Source organism: Lissotriton helveticus, chromosome 1_1 (genome assembly GCF_964261635.1).
Source record: "Lissotriton helveticus chromosome 1_1, aLisHel1.1, whole genome shotgun sequence".
In the NCBI taxonomy this organism is placed as follows: domain Eukaryota; kingdom Metazoa; phylum Chordata; class Amphibia; order Caudata; family Salamandridae; genus Lissotriton; species Lissotriton helveticus.
Window position 1 is genome coordinate 926,609,594 of NC_136057.1, and position 20,925 is coordinate 926,630,518.

General features: G+C 42.8%; 1 protein-coding gene across 10 annotated transcripts in view; it reads right to left on the reverse strand.

The window, feature by feature from the left end:
• SAXO6 (stabilizer of axonemal microtubules 6) overlaps positions 1-20,925 on the reverse strand; it is a 541,049-nt gene that overhangs the window by 319,412 nt on the left and 200,712 nt on the right. For all 10 annotated transcript variants that reach the window (XM_078676490.1, XM_078676481.1, XM_078676550.1 and 7 more), the window contains one exon: positions 16,361-16,491. In XM_078676490.1, coding sequence (XP_078532616.1) covers positions 16,361-16,491 — 131 coding nt within the window. The remainder of the gene's footprint in view (positions 1-16,360; positions 16,492-20,925) is intronic.

The following is a 20,925-nucleotide window of genomic DNA, read 5'->3' on the forward strand; positions in this document are numbered from 1 at the left end:
TAATTTATGATTTGTGGGATTTCCCGAAAAACCAGAAGGCCCCTCCACAGAGTTATCCCTGGAAGATTATATTACCAAAGTGATCGCTCCGAAGACCCGTTCAAAATATGTTAACATCGAACGTGAACATAGGGAGCTGGTTCCTCTCCCCAGACCAGGGGCTCCACCGAGGGCCATTATTGCCAAGCTGTTTATTACAGAGACAGGGACTTCCTTCGGCAGATGTCGCTTAACTGAGGACAATTCCTTTACGAAGGTCACTCCATATCCATCTATCCCGACTATACGCAGAAAGTACAAGATCAACAAAAGACGTTTGTAGTGGTCAAGCGCAAGCTGCGAGAGTTGAACTTAAAGTACAGCCTTAGGTCCACGCGAAATTGAGGGTAGAAAATGAAGGACGTACCCTTTTATTTTACTCAGCAGGGGACGCTGCCGAATGGCTGGACGCCAGGGGATCAAGAGTGCGACGGTTGGTATCATCTACGAAGTCCTCTGGAAGTCACGCTGAGCAGGATACAATGTACGACCGTAGACGATCACAAAGACAGCAATGGATGGACTCACAGAAGGGCCCCGGCCGTATCAAACTTCAACAGGATAACACTTTACACAAGACAGACAATGAGACTGTTCCGGAATCTATTATTGACCCAAGACCCGGAAATGGACATCGGAGAGCAGGGGACTGGATTGGAATGATGGCACCAATCTTCAATGAAACGGTAGTGCAGATAAGTGCTACTGTTGGAGAATCGGCACAATTGTGTTACTAGTTATGCATGGACTGTGAGGTTGTTGAGAAATATAAGAGACTCATTAATAAGGACTTTTTTCACTATTTGAATAATGTAACGGATGTAGGCAGCCGCGGGGCAGAGACGCCCCCCATTAGAGTTGACCCCACGAAGGACACTGCAGAACAATCTCGCGCCTTGGTTGGGTTCAGATCTCTTGCACACCACTCAATCTTACAGAATTTCTCAGGGCTGGATTTGGGCTCAGGCTAGAGCCGGAGCTGCAGCTCAGTATCCAAAGGCGAGTTGAAGGGTTTGGGATAGGAAACGAGTCAGTTCTAGTGTATTGTTCTTTTGGATACAGGTTGTTGTATACGGTCATAGGGGGGATTAGCTATTGGGCAGGTTATGCCATGGTGGGAGAAATGGGACGAGCAAGACGGAGTTCACCTAGCACACCTCATCACACAAACAGACAATAATGGCGACTCAGGCTTTGAAACTGCTTAGTTGGAATATCCGGGGATGGCAGGTTTGGAGAAAAGACAGAGTTTTTGCCTTACTAAAACGGTACAAAGTTGGGGTTGCAGGGTTTCAGGAAACACATGTATGGGGGCAGGGATATGGAAATCCTATAACCCGATGCCCAGAACATATTGCTTGGGGTCAAGGGCAACAAGTTTTCATGTGTTCTTTGTCCTTGGGGCAAGTAGGCCCAACCCCCTACAGCACAAACCCTTTGGATGCCACTTTACAGTACGGATCAAGAAAGGCATTGCCTGCAGTTAAGGTAATATTTGTGTCCCAGTGCTAATGCTGTTCAAACTTGTATTTATGGTTCATAAACGCATAGCCCTTGTTATGAGGGTGAGCGCTCTAATTAAATGTTGTAAGCTCAGACTGCACTACTGACAGTGGCTCCAGTACAAAAATGTGTACACACGTTTTCAATGTTTAGCAAAATGAGTCTATGTGTAATGCTCCCAGAATGCTCTCTGATTAGATGCAAATATTTGCAGTAGCTTGAAAGCAAGATTGAGGATTCTTTGCTTTCAAAATAAAATGTTCACAAAATAAAAGACAAAAACATTTTGCTAAACTATTGTCAAATTTTAGGTACCATCTCTTTCCATCATCATTTAGTGAAATGTGGTGATGTATGATAGTATTTCCTAAAAATATTTATAATAGCAAATCAGTGTAAGCAGTTTGAATAAGATTATGAGAAACATAAAAATAAACAAGCATTGGTAAAGCCTGTAGGTCTGTAATTGTTGGTCAGCCTTTTGGATTTGCCAATGTGTGACTTGTTTTGGCATGGTTTTTGTCAAACCTTATTAGTGTGTGAGCTGCCGTGCCCTCACCATCATAACAAACATTGACAAAAGCAAAAATAGTCTTGGTCTTAAAAAGCACACACTGCCATAGTAGTTCCTGGCGCTGAACAAAACAACTGTGTGTCGATATGATCCGTGTGAAAAAACAGAAGGCTGTCACTCACAGTGAAGCTAACCGATAGATAGAGACAGAATTTTAATGAATACAACAGGTCATAGGTAACACCAGACCTAATTAGGGGCCCAATTATTAAATAAAGTCTCAAAAGTGCACCTATGTCCTTGCATTAAGTGCAGATATACAGCTTTAGTGAATTCACATGACTTTACAGAAGTAGGCCAAGAAATAGTACTCCTAGAAAATATTTGTGAACGGCATTTTATCATGAGCAAATTTGCAGGTGTAGATTTGCTCATGCAAATCTAGCCTAGCCAGAGGCCGAGGGTCACACGCAAAACCAAGAAGATGTGAAGACTACCATCCAGTGTTAAGAGAAAAGATAAAACTGGAATCATTACAGCAGCTACAAACCAAAATAGTAGCCCTGCAATTCTTGAGTGGGCAGTACCCACAACACAGGGAGCCACTCCACTACAAGAGCATTAAAATGTTATAACAATATATGCCAGTCAGAATTCATATGGGAACATTATTGAAAATAACTCCAGAGGCACCCATATTTGACCGGTTCCGTCATTGGCTACATGCAACCAACTAGATTCTATCTTACTGATCCCCCTTACAACCTCCGGTGCTTTAATTTAAAGAAACTGAGCGGTCCTGATGAAGGTGGACTCAAGTTTAACAATCCACTGAAACGTGCATCAGCCTGATCTTTTTCCTGCTGGCTGCATAACCTTAGAAAAAAAAGAAGGATTCTTGCGATTAGTTATTTTGTGCAAGCCATTTAAGCTGGAATATTATGAATGTGATGTGTGTATGTGTACAATTGGGATGTGCTGACTGTATGTGAGGTTAGTTTACGTGTGGTGATGGAAGGGGTAATCTTCAATATGACAACCTGTATGTTTAATACTGCATAATTTTGCCTTTTTTGTACATTTTTGGAAAATTGTTTTCTCTGTTGCATTGTGTTTGATTTGCACTGTAAACACAAAGTTTATGGTTTTTATATTTTCAAAAACATAAATGAAAAAAATGGTTTACAATTAGTGCAATAAAATTATAAAAGAAGATCAAAAACAAAAAATTAAATATATGAACTAATGAACTGACGTTGTACCTAGTTATATCTATCACAAAGGGAAAGCCCTCATGAGCTATTTTCAGCCATAGAGTAAAATAATTGTTGGTCTAGTGGGAGGCTCTCTATATATAATTGCATTTGATTCCCCTTTTCTCCCAGACCACATGAATTCCTTCTAAGGGGTACGTTTGACCTTGTTAGGAGTCTGGCATTATGAGAGGGGCTATTTCAGAGCTCTTTTATAATGGCACTACAGTCATAATTTGCCACTGCATTACATGGCACAAAAGGGACAAGTGGATTTTGTTACAGGACAAGTAGATTTATGAGGCAACCTGCCCCATGGACAAGTAGGTATTTTATTAAATTCCACCCCCAGTATTCGGGGGGGAGGGGTTAGGGGGGTATAACTGCGAGCATATGTAGGAAATGGAGAGGGCTGATGTATGCTACTTCCTACATGGGATTTGCAAGAAGAGCTATGATCTGGGTGTCCCCCAGAGTCCCATTTAGGTATATGAGTCACGTATTAGATCCCGAAGGAAGATACGTTATCCTACATGGAAAATGGGAGGGTGAAGAGTTGGGTATTGTCAATGTATATGCGCCGAATGTGGACTGTCCTGACTTTTTCCCGGCCATTCTCAAAGCAGCAATACCATACACAGGGGCCGAGGTTGTCCTCCTAGGAGATTTTAATTGTGTCTTTGACGCAAATAGATAGAGACCCACCAAGGGCTCAGACTAAGCCATGCATGTTCCGATCACTAGACCAGTTGATGCATGGTTTACAACTTAAGGACGAGTGGAGGGCATGGAATCCAACAATGAAAGTGTTCTCCTGTTACACCCCTGCGGCCAATACGTTTAGTCTTATTGCCCGCTGCTGTCTTACCCTGGGATTATATGCAGAAACAGAGAGTGTTTCTTACCTTCCCCGCTATATCTCGGATCATGCACCCCTACGGCTTATCTTATGAAGCGGTCCTGGCCGTCCGGCCGCCCCGCTCTGGAGACTCAGGGTGGAAGCGATAACAGATCCGTCTTATGTTGCAATGGTATCGGGGACCTGGCAAAATGATTTCCAAGCGAATTAGCGGTTGGCCTCCACTAGATCAATCGAATGGGTGGCCATGAAGGTGTGGTGAGAGGGGTGTGTATGAAGACCTCCTACGTGGTGAAGCAACAATTAGAGAGGGACATCTCGACACTTGAACGCCAATTGAAGGGGATAGAAGGCACTCTGAATGAGGCACATGAACACTTGGCTGAGTGGACTAGGGTGAGTGGGGAGCTGCTGGGATGCTTGGTCCAGGTTGGAAAAATTCACATATACATTGCATATGCAACGACTACATATGCAGGAGGACAGGTCGGGGCACTGCTAACAAGGCTACTAATAACAGAAAAGGAACATACGCCCATATAACAATTACAGACTACTGACTAGGTCCTTCTACAGACACAGGGCGCGATACTGAAGGAATTGGCATCACATTTGAGATCCACGTGCTCGGGTGCCCAGCGTGTTGTCCGGGGGGGGGTGGGGGGGGGGGGGGGGGAGTTACAGGAGTTTTTGGCCGGTGTGGTGCTCCCCACACTGGATAAGGCGGAAGGTGTTGGGGAGCCGAAATCCTGCACCAATACGGAGAAATGTCAGGGGGGAGTTGGGCTCTCAGCGGAGTTTTACCAGAAATAAGCGCTTTACTTGGTGGATCGCATATTGGAAGTGTTCAAAGAGGCCCTAGACAGTAAAACGCTACCGAACTCAATGTCATAGGCGATCGTATCTATGCTTCCTAAACCGGATAGGAACCTCCCTCTTGGCTAGCTCCTATAGGCCAATTTCGCTCCTTAATGTAGACGCCAAAATCTTGAGTGGGATACTGGCAGCCCAGCTACTCCCGTATAGGTCTCAATTGATCCATCCAGACCAGGCTGGGTTTATCCCTAAGCGGAATACTACTCATAATTTAAGGCGCTTAGCTCATGTTTGGCATGCACCGAGTTTAGATTCCGAGAATTGGGCATTGGGCCTATTAGATATTCAACAGGCTTTTGACTCTGTGGAGTGGAATTATATGTGGGCAGTGTTGGAAGGGATGGGGTGGGACTGTCATTTGTAGCATGGATGAGGGTCATATATAACAGACCATACGCAAGGGTTCGTATACGAGGGCAAGTCTCAGAAAGTTTTGGTTTGACAAGAGGAACTAGGCAGAGGTGTCCCATGTCCCCACTCTTGTTTGTCATTGCAATGGAGCCCTTGGCTATTACTTTATTAACAAAGATGGAGAGATGGGGGATTAGACTAGGGGAAACACTCCACGTGGTCTCTATGTAAGCAGGTGATACGTTGGTATATCTGCGTCGGCCTCAGGAAGCAGTTCTGGTGCTTATTACGGAACTGGAAGGGTTTGGTATGCGGTCGGGCCTACGCCTCAACCCGGGGAAATCTAAGGTGTTTCCCATGGGGGGCTTCATAGGGAAGCCTGAGAATGAGCTCCCAGTTGTTGGGATGAGATGGGTTCCAGAGAGGGCACAATATCTGGGGATTACGCTGACACATGCCAGCACGACATATTTAACCAAAAACATAAGGAAAAGGATTGACGATATCAGACGTACTGTGGCTTTTTGGAAGGAGCTCCCATTATCGTTAATGGGGAAGGTGGCATTGATTAAAATGGTTGTCTTGCTGTGATGTTTGTACACACTATAGAAATCCCTGTATTTGGTTCCACAGACGTTTTTCTCACAGCTTGATTGCTTGATCATAGAGTTACTATGGGGGCCATAACGGAAGAGGAAAAAGTTGAGCAATCTGCAGTGACACTGTGGGATGGGCAGGAGGGGGGGGGGGGCTGGAGGTTCCCCAACTACGTTACTACTACATGGCCGCGCAATTGCAGCATGCAGTGCATTGGTTTGATGAGTGTGATAATTGGGAGAAGAGATTGTTGGTGGGCACGCACCAGCGAGTAGCGCTGTCGGACCTTTTTTTCTTGGGATCTAGGGTGTCTGAGTCCTTTCCCTATGTCATACGGCACGTTACATCAGTCTGGGAAATAGTGCTACGGAAAATAATCAAAAAGAACACCATATGCCCCGGAGGCTCCGCTGTGGGCTGTCACACCCTTTAAACAGATGGGGCCTACCATGAATGTTCATGAATGGAAAGAGGGAGGTTGTCTTGTGATGGGAGACCTATACGTTGCGCGGCGGTTCGTGACACGAGAGGAAGCAGATGACACCTTTCAGTTGGGTAGGGGACAGTTCCTGCAGTACGCCAAGATCTCAGCAGTGGCCAGGAAACCAGGGCCGGCATTCCCTCAGGAACCACTCGTCACAATAACACTGCAGACGGTGACGAAGGTTGATCTCTTACTTGTACAATGCATTAAGGGAGGGCACCCCGGCTGCTCCCCTTCCAATACATACGAAGTGGCATGATGTAATAGGGGAGCCTCTAACAGACACACAATGGAGGAAAGTGCAGGAGGGGGTCAAGCAGATAAGTTCTAATGCACGCTTCAAATTAACTCAATTTAATGTGGTACACCAGACATACCTCATTCCTCATGTATTACATAAAATATACCGGGACCGAGCAGACTCATGGCCTATATGTGGATGCTCAGATGCACACTTTATCCATATGTTATGGGACTGTCCTAGACTAGCCCACGATTGGGGGAAGATACCCTGCAGACTGTCACAGGATGGATTATACCGGCCACTATTAAAGGGGCGGTGTTGGGGTTATTACCCACGCCCAAAAATAAGAAACTCACTAGGAGATTTATACAGCTGGTTCTCGTCTTGGCAAAGCACCGAATTGCAATTCACTGGCTGAGTCCCGAAGCGCCGAAGTCCGAGAAATGGATTAGAAATATGATAGAATGGGTCACAGCGGACGCAGAGCGTATGAAGAAAGTCAGGAGGGACAACAAGCTTGAGGAAGGTGTGAGGGCTTGGTCCTTAATGATCACAGAATTGACCTCGGAGACAGGTCATTCGAAAAAGGAGGCACTTTCCCTGAGTTCCACTCAGATGGAGGCTGACATAACACGTCCACCCTACGGTAGATAATAATAGTTACAGGAGTTTTTGGCCGGTGTGGTGCTCCCCACACTGGATAAGGCGGAAGGTGTTGGGGAGCCGAAATCCTGCACCAATACGGAGAAATGCCAGGGGGGAGTTGGGCTCTCAGCGGAGTTTTACCAGAAATAAGCGCTTTACTTGGTGGATCGCATATTGGAAGTGTTCAAAGAGGCCCTAGACAGTAAAACGCTACCGAACTCAATGTCATAGGCGATCGTATCTATGCTTCCTAAACCGGATAGGAACCTCCCTCTTGGCTAGCTCCTATAGGCCAATTTCGCTCCTTAATGTAGACGCCAAAATCTTGAGTGGGATACTGGCAGCCCAGCTACTCCCGTATAGGTCTCAATTGATCCATCCAGACCAGGCTGGGTTTATCCCTAAGCGGAATACTACTCATAATTTAAGGCGCTTAGCTCATGTTTGGCATGCACCGAGTTTAGATTCCGAGAATTGGGCATTGGGCCTATTAGATATTCAACAGGCTTTTGACTCTGTGGAGTGGAATTATATGTGGGCAGTGTTGGAAGGGATGGGGTGGGACTGTCATTTGTAGCATGGATGAGGGTCATATATAACAGACCATACGCAAGGGTTCGTATACGAGGGCAAGTCTCAGAAAGTTTTGGTTTGACAAGAGGAACTAGGCAGAGGTGTCCCATGTCCCCACTCTTGTTTGTCATTGCAATGGAGCCCTTGGCTATTACTTTATTAACAAAGATGGAGAGATGGGGGATTAGACTAGGGGAAACACTCCACGTGGTCTCTATGTAAGCAGGTGATACGTTGGTATATCTGCGTCGGCCTCAGGAAGCAGTTCTGGTGCTTATTACGGAACTGGAAGGGTTTGGTATGCGGTCGGGCCTACGCCTCAACCCGGGGAAATCTAAGGTGTTTCCCATGGGGGGCTTCATAGGGAAGCCTGAGAATGAGCTCCCAGTTGTTGGGATGAGATGGGTTCCAGAGAGGGCACAATATCTGGGGATTACGCTGACACATGCCAGCACGACATATTTAACCAAAAACATAAGGAAAAGGATTGACGATATCAGACGTACTGTGGCTTTTTGGAAGGAGCTCCCATTATCGTTAATGGGGAAGGTGGCATTGATTAAAATGGTTGTCTTGCTGTGATGTTTGTACACACTATAGAAATCCCTGTATTTGGAGCCACAGACGTTTTTCTCACAGCTTGATTGCTTGATCATAGAGTTACTATGGGGGCCATAACGGAAGAGGAAAAAGTTGAGCAATCTGCAGTGACACTGTGGGATGGGCAGGAGGGGGGGGGGCTGGAGGTTCCCCAACTACATTACTACTACATGGCCGCGCAATTGCAGCATGCAGTGCATTGGTTTGATGAGTGTTATAATTGGGAGAAGAGATTGTTGGTGGGCACGCACCAGCGAGTAGCGCTGTCGGACCTTTTTTTCTTGGGATCTAGGGTGTCTGAGTCCTTTCCCTATGTCATACGGCACGTTACATCAGTCTGGGAAATAGTGCTACGGAAAATAATCAAAAAGAACACCATATGCCCCGGAGGCTCCGCTGTGGGCTGTCACACCCTTTAAACAGATGGGGCCTACCATGAATGTTCATGAATGGAAAGAGGGAGGTTGTCTTGTGATGGGAGACCTATACGTTGCGCGGCGGTTCGTGACACGAGAGGAAGCAGATGACACCTTTCAGTTGGGTAGGGGACAGTTCCTGCAGTACGCCAAGATCTCAGCAGTGGCCAGGAAACCAGGGCCGGCATTCCCTCAGGAACCACACGTCACAATAACACTGCAGACGGTGACGAAGGTTGATCTCTTACTTGTACAATGCATTAAGGGAGGGCACCCCGGCTGCTCCCCTTCCAATACATACGAAGTGGCATGATGTAATAGGGGAGCCTCTAACAGACACACAATGGAGGAAAGTGCAGGAGGGGGTCAAGCAGATAAGTTCTAATGCACGCTTCAAATTAACTCAATTTAATGTGGTACACCAGACATACCTCATTCCTCATGTATTACATAAAATATACCGGGACCGAGCAGACTCATGGCCTATATGTGGATGCTCAGATGCACACTTTATCCATATGTTATGGGACTGTCCTAGACTAGCCCACGATTGGGGGAAGATACCCTGCAGACTGTCACAGGATGGATTATACCGGCCACTATTAAAGGGGCGGTGTTGGGGTTATTACCCATGCCCAAAAATAAGAAACTCACTAGGAGATTTATACAGCTGGTTCTCGTCTTGGCAAAGCACCGAATTGCAATTCACTGGCTGAGTCCCGAAGCGCCGAAGTCCGAGAAATGGATTAGAAATATGATAGAATGGGTCACAGCGGACGCAGAGCGTATGAAGAAAGTCAGGAGGGACAACAAGCTTGAGGAAGGTGTGAGGGCTTGGTCCTTAATGATCACAGAATTGACCTCGGAGACAGGTCATTCGAAAAAGGAGGCACTTTCCCTGAGTTCCACTCAGATGGAGGCTGACATAACACGTCCACCCTACGGTAGATAATAACACAGATAGTTGAGGCAACTGATAATAAGATGGTCTCCGAGTCTTGTACGCAACGTAATCACCCATGACCGGGGGAGGGATAAGGGGGAGTTTGGGTTAAGGGGTGGGGATAAGTTCATAGTTAATGTTACCAACAATAATCAAAAGTTCAACAGACTGTATATCCTGTTGGACTGAAACTAAGAACACTGTTTTGAAAAGTGGTTTCTCATGTAAATGGCAATAAAAATGATTAAAAAAAAAAAAAAGATAGAACTTTACTAAGTGGATTAGTGGCACCCTGGACTGTATGACCCCTATTAAATGAAAGCCTATAATTAAAAAGACACCACAACCATGGTACGGTTAGACTCTTAAAACCTCTAGACAAGAGTGCAGTAGGCTAGAATGGAAGTGGCGCAAAAACTATAAGCTTGAATTGACGGCTAATTATAGATCAAAACAAGCTGAACGTTAAAAGCTTTTATAGCTGCAAAATCCACCTACTATACAGAGCAAATTATATCAGCCTATGATGCTAAAACAACTCTCTTTTAAAGTCATAAAAAAAATGTCAGTGCCCCCAACAAATAATGCTGCAACCAACAGTCATGAATTTTGTGACTCAAAAGCACGCTGCTTTCAAGAGAAGGTCACAACTATTTTTAACCAGTTTACCATTAGCGACTCAACTACTCAAACCTTAACACAGCATTTCAATTCAGATTTAAAGAGCATCAGGCTCAATAACTGAGACTCCATCAGCAGAGCAACTTAGGAAACTAATTCCAACCATCAAATTAGGACCCACTCAAGATCTGTGCCCACCAAAGATAGTGCATAGGATAATAGAGCCATTAGCACGCAATCTAGCGGATCATAGCCTGAATACTCTGGATTAGTCCCGAAACTGCACCGTGTCCAGAACAGCTTCCATGAAAGAGAGCGTCTGAGCGGGAGTCAGGTGTGACTTCGGCACAATGACAGTGAACCTGAGCGAATGTGGAGGTCTACCGTAGTCTGGAGGTGGGAGACAACAGCCTGGGTATGCTTCAGTCATGAGCACAGGAGCACCAACGGGTTAGGCGTTTTCCACCTCTGTTTTTAAATGATGTGGGGGAACCTAACATCCCTTGTAAACAGTTGAAGGGCTTATTCAAATCATATCGCATAGCTATTGGTGGAGAAAAATCTACCTCCCTTTGTCAAAAAGCATTATTTACTTCACAATCTTACATCGGATGGTGAAGATACTGATGAAGAGGAGACTGTATATCAAGTTACCAGAAACAGACTGAAGAAGCATTTTGGACAAATGATAAATGTGGTATTAGAAAGACATACATTTTTCTCCACAATTCAAGGAAACAGTGAAAAAATCAGAACTAAAATTGCTGTTTTGAAGGGTTTGTCCAACACGTGTGAATTTGAGTAATTAACTGATTCGCTGGTTATGGATCAATTAGTAAGAAGTACCAATGTTTCTAAAATCCAGAAAAAGTATTGGCTGTTAATCCGGATTTTAAACAGGCTATTGAAATTGCAGTGAGTGTAGAACACACGGCATACTGTATTAAACAGATGAAGTCAAATACTGATAATACACCAGAGTTAAATGTTATCAACAAACATGATATCCCCCATAGACACCAACAAGATAACGAAGGAAAACTCAAATACCAGACGCCAAGTGGTAGTAAACTCAAGTGTTACAGAGGTGGCAGTCCGGTGCATCTTGCAAATAGTCCTTCTTGTCTAGCTAGAACTATAGTATGCCACAAGGGTGGAAAGAAAGTATATTTGGCTAGAGTTTGCAGAGATCTACGTACCAAACCAGTGTTAGTTGTTGGACCAACCAACCCACCAGACACTAAATTGGTGTTTCAATTAAAAAGTAACAATGATGTTGCGAATTTCACCTCATGCAGAATTACCGTTGAAAACAAACCTGTAATGTTTTCAGCAGATCTACGTTCACCTTACACACTGCTTGATAATAAATTATTTACAGAATTGTTTCCAGACAAAATGTGTAAACTGCAAGTACCAGATATCAAGCTAAGGGGATACAATGGGGCTCCCATACCATTAGTGGGTTTGACCACAATGCACATTGGTTTCAAAGGAAGGATCACGGTAGGAAAAATGTATATCACTGAAAAAGGATCTAGTCTTTTGGGTTGGAGGCATCAAAAAGAATTAGAAATCAAATTAGATCCTAACAGTCTGGATCAAGTACTACTAGTGGACCCCTCTGTCTGTGGTTATGACATCTGCAGCATATTCCCTGATGTATTTACTGATAAGTTGGGTTTATTGAAGAATTATCAACATAGCATGAAGTTAAAATCCAAGACCAAACCGAGAGCACATAAAATTAGACCTCTTCCTCACTTTATCAGGAAAGAACTTGATAGAATATTAGAGAATGGAGTTATTGAACTTATATAGACTTCACAATGGTTAGCTCCAGTAGTTATTGTGACACACTCTTCCAAAAAAGATGTAAGGTAATGCATAGACCTCAGGGACTTAAATATGAATATATGGGTGGACAGACATCCTCTTTCTAGGATTCATGAAATTCTAGTATTGATCCAGGATGCTAGTTGTTTCAACATTCTTGACTGATCCTCCACTTATCACCAAGTGGAGCTTCACCTCTTTCGTAACTCCCCTGGGTGCTTTCCAATACTTACGCATGCTATTCGGACTAGCATCTGCTGCGGCTGCTTTTCAAAGGATCAGGCAGCATGTCTTAAAGGATGTCCCTGGTAACTTATGTTTCCAGGGTGACTTCCTCATCCATGGCAAGGACATAAAGGAACACAATGAAATGCTTAGAGAAGTATTAAACAAATTTCGCAATGCAGGGCTTACCTTAAAGAAAGAAAAATGCCAAATTGGTATGAGGTCTGTAGAATACTTGGGGTATACCCTTTCCCATGACAGCATAAACCCCAAACTGAATCTTGTAGTGTAGAAGCCATCCTAAATACCACTGCTCTCACTAATGTTGAAGAACTTAAATCCTTTTTAGGATTTTCAGAACACTACTCAAAATTCATACATAATTATACCAGTATAGTAGAGCCCATGCGTAGTTTACTTAAGATAAAACTTCCTATCATATGGAGCAAAAACAGCCAAACTGCATTTACTTCAGTAAAAACCAGCATAACAGAAGCCCCTTCATTGGACAGATCTGAACCCTCCAAACTCACTATTCTTTCCCTAGATACGAACAATAAAGTTTTAGAAGCTAGTCTCACTCAATTGATGGATGACAGATAGCAGGTATGTTATTTTTCTTCAAGAGCATTAAAAGGAGCAGAGAAACTATATGCTGTTGTGGAGAGAGGCCCTTGCATGTTTCTGGGCAATTGGACATTTCAAGATTTTTTTATGGGGCACACCTTTTACAGTCAAAACTGGCCATAAGCCTTTAATGTATGCATTCACCACTAAAGGATCTGGCAGAACCACACCCAGGATTTCCAGATGGATTTTAGGATTAGAAGGCTATATTTCGAAGTACTATATGTCCCAGGTACCCAAAATGTGATTGCGGATTTTCTCTCTCGTGCCCCTTTAGGGGAAGAGAGAGACACCAAATCAGAATACGACATGGAAACAGTACTAAAAGTGACTAATATGAAAAAGGAAGAGTAGTTTGAATCTTGGATAGCAAAATGATTTCGATAAAACAACACAAACATGGAGGGTGGCCTAATAATAAACTTGAAGTTCCTTTAGATTTGAATTAAGTACACAGGGTGACACAGTGTACAGGGGTAAAAAGATAGTGCCTCCAGAGAAAATAAGAGATAAGATCATTCACCTTGCACATATAGGACATTTAGGTCACAGCCTCACAAAAAACAATGTACCACTGGAATATTGGTGGCCTGGCATGGGTACCATAGTGGAGGCTAAAGTTAAAGACTGCATGAAATGCATGGGAACTGATAAGACGCACCAAGTCAGTAAGCCTCCCTTTTCCCCCCGTTCAGGTCCCAGACACTATATGGTCTAAACTAGCTCTAGACATAATAAGCCCACTGAAACTAAAAAAGTTAAATGAACATTTTGTCTTAGTACTTATTGACTACTACACGCGTTGTCACAAAGTGTGTACATCAAATTGACACAAATCCCTTCTTTTAATTTCTTAAAGAGGCCTTCTATTAGGAAGGTATACCTGATATTCTAGTTACAGATAATGGAGTACGATTTACATCCGATCTAATGAAGGAGTTCCTTACAGACCTTCAATACAACATCACAAAGCTGCCCTATATTGCCCACAAGCCAATGGGCTTGTTGAAAGGATGAATCAAGTAGTAAATTAATACTTGCAGAGAGTGGAAGTGATGGGTATACCTGACACGACTGCCCCTTCAAGAAACCGTATGGGCATATTGCACTGCACCTAATTGTGTTACGGAGGTTTCTACTTTTGCTGCCTTGAAAGGATGAAATCCCAAAACCGATTTGACAGCTGCGCGGTTGAGGAGGAAGAGTGCGCGTATTGTGGACAGGAATTAAATATCAAGGAGAATAACTCAGTACCAGGACAAGTACAAACACATATGACATCACCAAATGTGTTAAAACCACTTTATTTAGAGAAGGAGACTGGGGTTGTGTAGAAACCGCGGAGAAGAGATGATTCCAGGTTCTCTGAGCCTCTCAAAATAATAAAGTGTGGGGAAGAAAGTTGTGCATCTTGAGAATGGTCAAATATGGGGTATGGACAAAATTGTTTCCCTCAAAACCACTGATTTCAGACAAAGGTTCCAATGCAACAATGCAACAAGTATACAATCTGACGATAAAATAAACCCTCCCAGGAGATCTCCCAGGAGATCTCAAAGAATGAATGTCTCTCCAGCATGGCATAAAGATTTCAGCTTTGGATAATTGCTCCTATGTTTTTCCCACTTATGTTTCTATAACATGTATATCTATTGGCCCTTGTGGTGTATCATTTAGATGTGTTTTATTTTTACACAATGGGATTATCATAGTCATTTGAATTGTACTTCATTGTCCTAATTGTCAATGCTTATATCTTAATGCATCCTCATGTCCTGCGATGTTATGCAATTTTTCCTTTGTGTTCGCTCAGTTACATACGGGGCTAGCGCTATATAAAACTTTATAAATAAATAACATAAATTGTTCCGTTACATGAGGTTCCATTTTCTCTTATTTAAATATCTCTTTTTCTGCTTTTCCCTATTCTGTTGTTATTGTATCATATTTTCTACCTGCCAAGGTAGGTATGATATATTTTACTTATTGGAATATTCCCTTCCCATTCCTGCCCTATCCCCTTTGGAATGTGCCAATTAGAATTGTCATCTTAAGGTTCTACAGCTAACTACAGCTGACTGGAACCTGTAGTGGTGTTAAGACGTGAACAGTCAACTTCTATACAGTGTCACTCTTTATAACCGAAACACACTGTCAAGCAAACAGAAACAAACTATAGAACAGATCTGTATAAGTAAGTAGTTTGTTTCCATGCAAATTAACTACTGTGATATGGAACACATAAATAGTGGTACCATGGCTGTATGACCATCAACCTTGGGGAGAGGAGTTGGCCTAACGGCTAGGGCGCTCGACCTCGGACCTGGGGATCTGGGTTCGAGTCTCGGTAACGACGCCAAAAACCTCCTGTGATTCTGGGCAAATCACTTAATCTCCCCGTGCCTAAAAATGAATGCGTGTCCTCATGTAACGTAACTGGTGCTATGTAAAGCGCTCTGATACCTGATTCAGTTCGGGTCTAGTTCGCGCTATATAAAACTCTGCCAAAAAAAAAAAAAAAAAACCTTCTTGGCCAATCAAAATGGATGAGCAACTACAACAGGCCATTCTTTGAGTTACAAAAGAAATCAGTCAAGGCAGCAGAACCGTTGTTCTGATTTCCACGTTTGCAAGACAAATGTCCACTCAGACCGTCTCACCCATTCATGCAGTACCTCCAAAAGAGAACATAGCAATTTAAATAACAAATAAATTACTTCTAACCGCAACACAAATCAAACATACTTGAATTAATTCAACTTTGTAAATCTGCAATCCTTTCCAAAACACTCTACCTAGCGTGCCTCTGTGTTTAATCTGTAAAATAAACAGAGTGCAAGGACCCCAAGATTTTCTTAGGAGCCCATAGCCAGCATTGTTGAATGCCAGGGTTGCTAGAACTAAGGTTGCCTAGTTTTGATTCTAAATCATGACTCTTTCATTCACCACCCTGTACTTTTCTCTTTAGGTCATTCTTACAAGATCTTTAACATCTCTCCTTTCTCCTTTTGTCACTGTTTTGTTATCTTTCTCTTCCCACTTACCCCTCTTGCTCTGCATCAACCACCAGCACAAACTAAACACTACCTTCTCTCCAAATATACTGTAAACTCTTGCAATGTCTATATCACTAAAATGACAACAATGTGCCTACCGAGATCCCCTGTGTGCAAGTTGTAGATAATGCTCCTTTAATTTCTTTTTCTGGTTAGCTTGCTTCTGTACTAATGTAGGAGTATTTTCCTTTGCCGAGTTGTCCTCTGGTTTCAGCTCTTCCTTTTTATTCTAAGGAAAGGATATAAGATTCAACCAGGTTAAAAAATGTATGTGTATAATGAATTATCAGCAGTATACAATCCAAAACTCTGTAACCACATAACAAATAATTATAAACATTGGCTAATTATTACCATTATAGGTTTCTGTAAATGCCCAAGGTTTTAAAATCCGTCAAAACAAGAAAGAAGAAATCATGAGTCACAAATAAGCTCCTCTAGTTACTGACAGCATCTGGTTACAGGAAATGCAGAATGCAGCTATGGCCACTGATAGTGTAGACAGTTTCATGTTACAGGTAACAAAGAATGTGACCAAGGCCTCTGGTAGTGTAGTCACTGGGATCCTTTTGAGGAGAGTCTGGGGGAGAAATGGGGTGGTTGGTAACTGCTCTTGCCAGATGTTGGGGAGCACTACATTCTTCTCGTGTGTTGTACTCCACTGAACACCAGCCTGTGTGTGCAACCGTATAGCAATGTGCTTCAATGTTGCAAATCTACTATTTGGTTTCAGCTAATACATTTTCTTATTACAAGGCTCAGGTGGCGATTTAGAGATTGTCAGATATGGGCATCTGCCAACAAATGGCAGGATGCCCCATTGGCAACCTTGTGGTTCCACCATCTCATTCAGAGATGGGGCGCTCATTGGGTTTTCGCTGGCAGAGCTTCAGCTTGTTCTGTTGGCAGAAATTCTTGACCTGAATGATCATCTGGTTTGCAATGGGTCCATGGTCACAGAGATGGCTGCCCCTTCCTATGTATAGCTGAGTGACATTCACTCACTTTTCCTGTGTGGTTCTGCATTTTGAGGCATGGTGGAAACGGTCCTGACAAATTCATGATTACCCCCCATTAGCAGGGAGAAACTTCTTTCAGTCAAGGACACTGTCTTTTCCTTTTTGAGAAACAGAACAAAGGTTTGGGAGTTTGTTAATGAAAAAGAAAAACAAATGCAGATCAGGCCAAATAAACCTGTTTGCCCCTCGGCACCAGTAGTGACAAGGAGTTCCTGGGGTCAGTGGTCTGCAGTGATGCGATACTCCTTTACTGTAAGAGCAGCTAAATGGGCATTTGATCATTTGATCATTTGATTTGTTCTGCAGCACTCAAAGCCAGCATCACCTAAGAAGTCTGACTTTCTCTGAAGGCTTTAATGAAAAGTGAAACATCATGATGCCCGGAAAGTACATTAGTGAATACTGGACAGTTTAAATGAAAAGAGATTACTTCAATGATAATAGGTCAAATGTTTACTGTTATATGAAGACGGAAAATTCAATGAAAGATGCAAGGTCTATATCTACCATGAATTGATGGGGCCCTATTGCAGGCAGCCGTTATGATGCCAAAGACCTGTGCAATACGCTACTAAAATATTTGCTTTTGAATCTTCAACTTCAATGGCCAATGCTCTTTAATGATTTAATAGGGAGGTTGGGAAGCAAAATGCAGCAGTAGCTGTACAGAGTGGTACGGATTGATACCATATTGGAACTGCAGGCATCGAAGAACGCCAGTAGAATAAGTGTCAGGGAGCTGAGTCAGGAAGCAGTGGGACCAGGATGGTCAAGTGGAGAGAAGGCGAGCATGGTGGAGACTAGGTGAATGGGGCGAGTGTCAATGGATATGGCGGCATCATAGCAGTCTATATTATTAAGCAAATAGAAAAAAGTTTCATAAATGAGAGCCGTGGAAGGAAGAAGATGGTAAAAGACGATGCTCCAGGGGATGGATAAACACAAGGTGGACATGCTGGGACAAGAAAACCCACTGAATTAGAAGCAACCAAAAGCCACTGAATAAGAAGTAACCAATGTAATCAATGGGTGGGCTGGAAACACCTGTAAGTTCTTAATAAGCCCAAATTAAGTCCTTTGCGATCAGACAGCGCACCATCTAGCTCACATTGTCTGTTGGCTTGATCTTAAAATGTCTATATGAATCTTGCACAATGCCATCAAAACAATATGTTCAGTCACAAAACCACACTGGTGGATGGCAAACTGGGTCTGTAAAACTCACAAAATAAGGTAAGCCAGGTCTACTCACAGGCCTCAAGACATCTACTCACCCACTTGCTATAATTAGTCAGAATTTATCAGGCACAGCTATATTTAGGTCCTACTTGACGTTCTCTAAAGCCGACATATAACAGGTGTTACGCTCAATCACAAAATGTCACATTTGTTCTCTGTATAGAGACAGAGGTCAATCAATCAATCAGGGTTTATAAAGCGCGGCTAATCACCCGATAGGATGATCAGGTTAGAAGTCAGTTTACATTTTCTTACAATTACTTTTCTTTCTCTGACTGCAGAGTTCCACAATTTTGTAAAGTGAACTGTCTGTGATGCTGTACAATGAGTATGAAATGAAAGGCTGTAGGGAGTCAGTTTTTTTTCTATCACACAACATTTAATGCAGTAGTAAGTGAACTGTACAAACATTTCAAAATGTATTTCAGTAGTTATGAGAGACCATTTTTTGTAATTCTGTTTGATGAAAAAACTGTTTTAATAGGATGAAAACAAATCAAAACATTACTTGGCGATGTGCAAGTGATAAAAACGTTTGCTGGAATCCAATTGTCACAGGTTATTGTTATACACTATATAGGTTTATCAGAAAAATTGTATGGTAATGGGAAAGTGTTTAGCCATATCAATAGGAAAGTTACTGTCTGTAAATGACAGTGCACTACCACTGTAGACTTTAGTACCATATTTATTAAAAGTGAGTTTTTTTAAATGAACTGAGAAACACTCCTGCCACGATGGCAATGCTTTTAGTGAACTGAGAGGCAAGTCAGAAATCATGTGTACCCTGTATGTGGGTAGATTCTTATTATACATGGAGCAAACGTCTAGTCTATTTAACCAAACAAAATAGTTTTTATGTACAGAAGAATAGCTGAACTCACATATTTGAAAGTGCTCCCATGTGTGATAAAGAAGAAAAAGGTGGCTCTATAAAATAACATATTTCCCAAGGATCAAACAATTTGAGAGCCGTTTATGAGTCAAGTACATTACTGTTAGGTGGTGTAGATTATTAAAGTTACTAGACCTGCAGGTATAGTAACACTTTTATGATTTTTCGAGGCCTGACACAGCAGTGAGGCGACCTGGGTTGACTCAGAGAAGGTGGACTGGGAAATCAGAAAAAAAGGACAGAATTCATATGGTTATGACGTCTGGTTGGTGAAGGGCCTCTCCCATGCAAGGAGTTAAATGTAAAAAGGAGAAACAATTACCTCTGGAAGCAGTGACAACTGGAACCTGGCAGGCCAATACCTCAGTAGGAAGTATGTACATGGCAATGTCCAACAAACAAGAAGACTTAATTTGACTACATGCTAGTCAGCCACTGAACAGTCTTGTCAGGGTATATCCACTATTCAAAGGGAGTTTAGAGGTCCATTGCAAGCTATACAGCGGTGTTAAATTCCTACAGCCGATTCCGTTGTACATATTATTTGGGTTCAAGGACAACAAATCTTTATTGCTAGACAATGCACAAGCCCATCGGGAGCGAGTTTAACATTTCACTTAACAGTCAGGTAAAAGATGAATCCTCTCCTGCTAAAGCAAGACATGCATTCAAACATACAAAATATTCTACGTAGAATATATTATTTATTAAGGCAAACCTTTTACTGTTAGGTTGAGAGCTATAAGGCAATACAGTAAACTTCAAGCTCAGCTTGGACTGCCGACACTGCTTACAAAATAACAAGATGCACACATTTGTAAAATGTAACAATTTGGCCTATATTGCCACTCTCCTAGAATGCTCCTTAATTATATGCAACTATCTTATCTGTTGCTAGAGATACAAACGTAGCCCCCCCAATTGTTTTATCAGCATTGTCTTGGGGAGGAACCCTTTTTAAAAACATAGAAAACCTTTAGAGGAGTTCCAACCTCCTGCCCAACCTGAAAAGGGATTTACTCCAGCCCTTGACCTGTCCATCATCCCCTTTTGTATCGCCTTGACCTGTCTACATCACTGATGGCGTCTAGGGTGGGAAAGGTTAGGAGAATGTTTGTGAATGGCCAAAAATTGATGTGCTTGATAGAGTTTACACTGTCAAGGCTGAAAATACCTTGAACTGCCCTGTCTACACACTTTAGTTGCTGATTACTCCCCCTTAATTATAATACCATGGGTATTATTATGTGGGATCAAATGTTTTTTTTTGTTGCAAGGTCATCCTTTTCTTAACGCCTAGCAGTTGTATGTCCCGGCAATTTACATGCAAATGTCCAACATCCTGGACCCATCCCAGTCCGGCTTCCGCAGCAACCACAGCACCGAGACCGCCCTCATCTCCGCCACCGACGACATCAGGATCCTTATGGACAAAGGAGAAACAGCCGCCCTCATCCTTCTGGACATATCAGCAGCCTTCGACACGGTCTGCCACCGCACCCTAACAGCA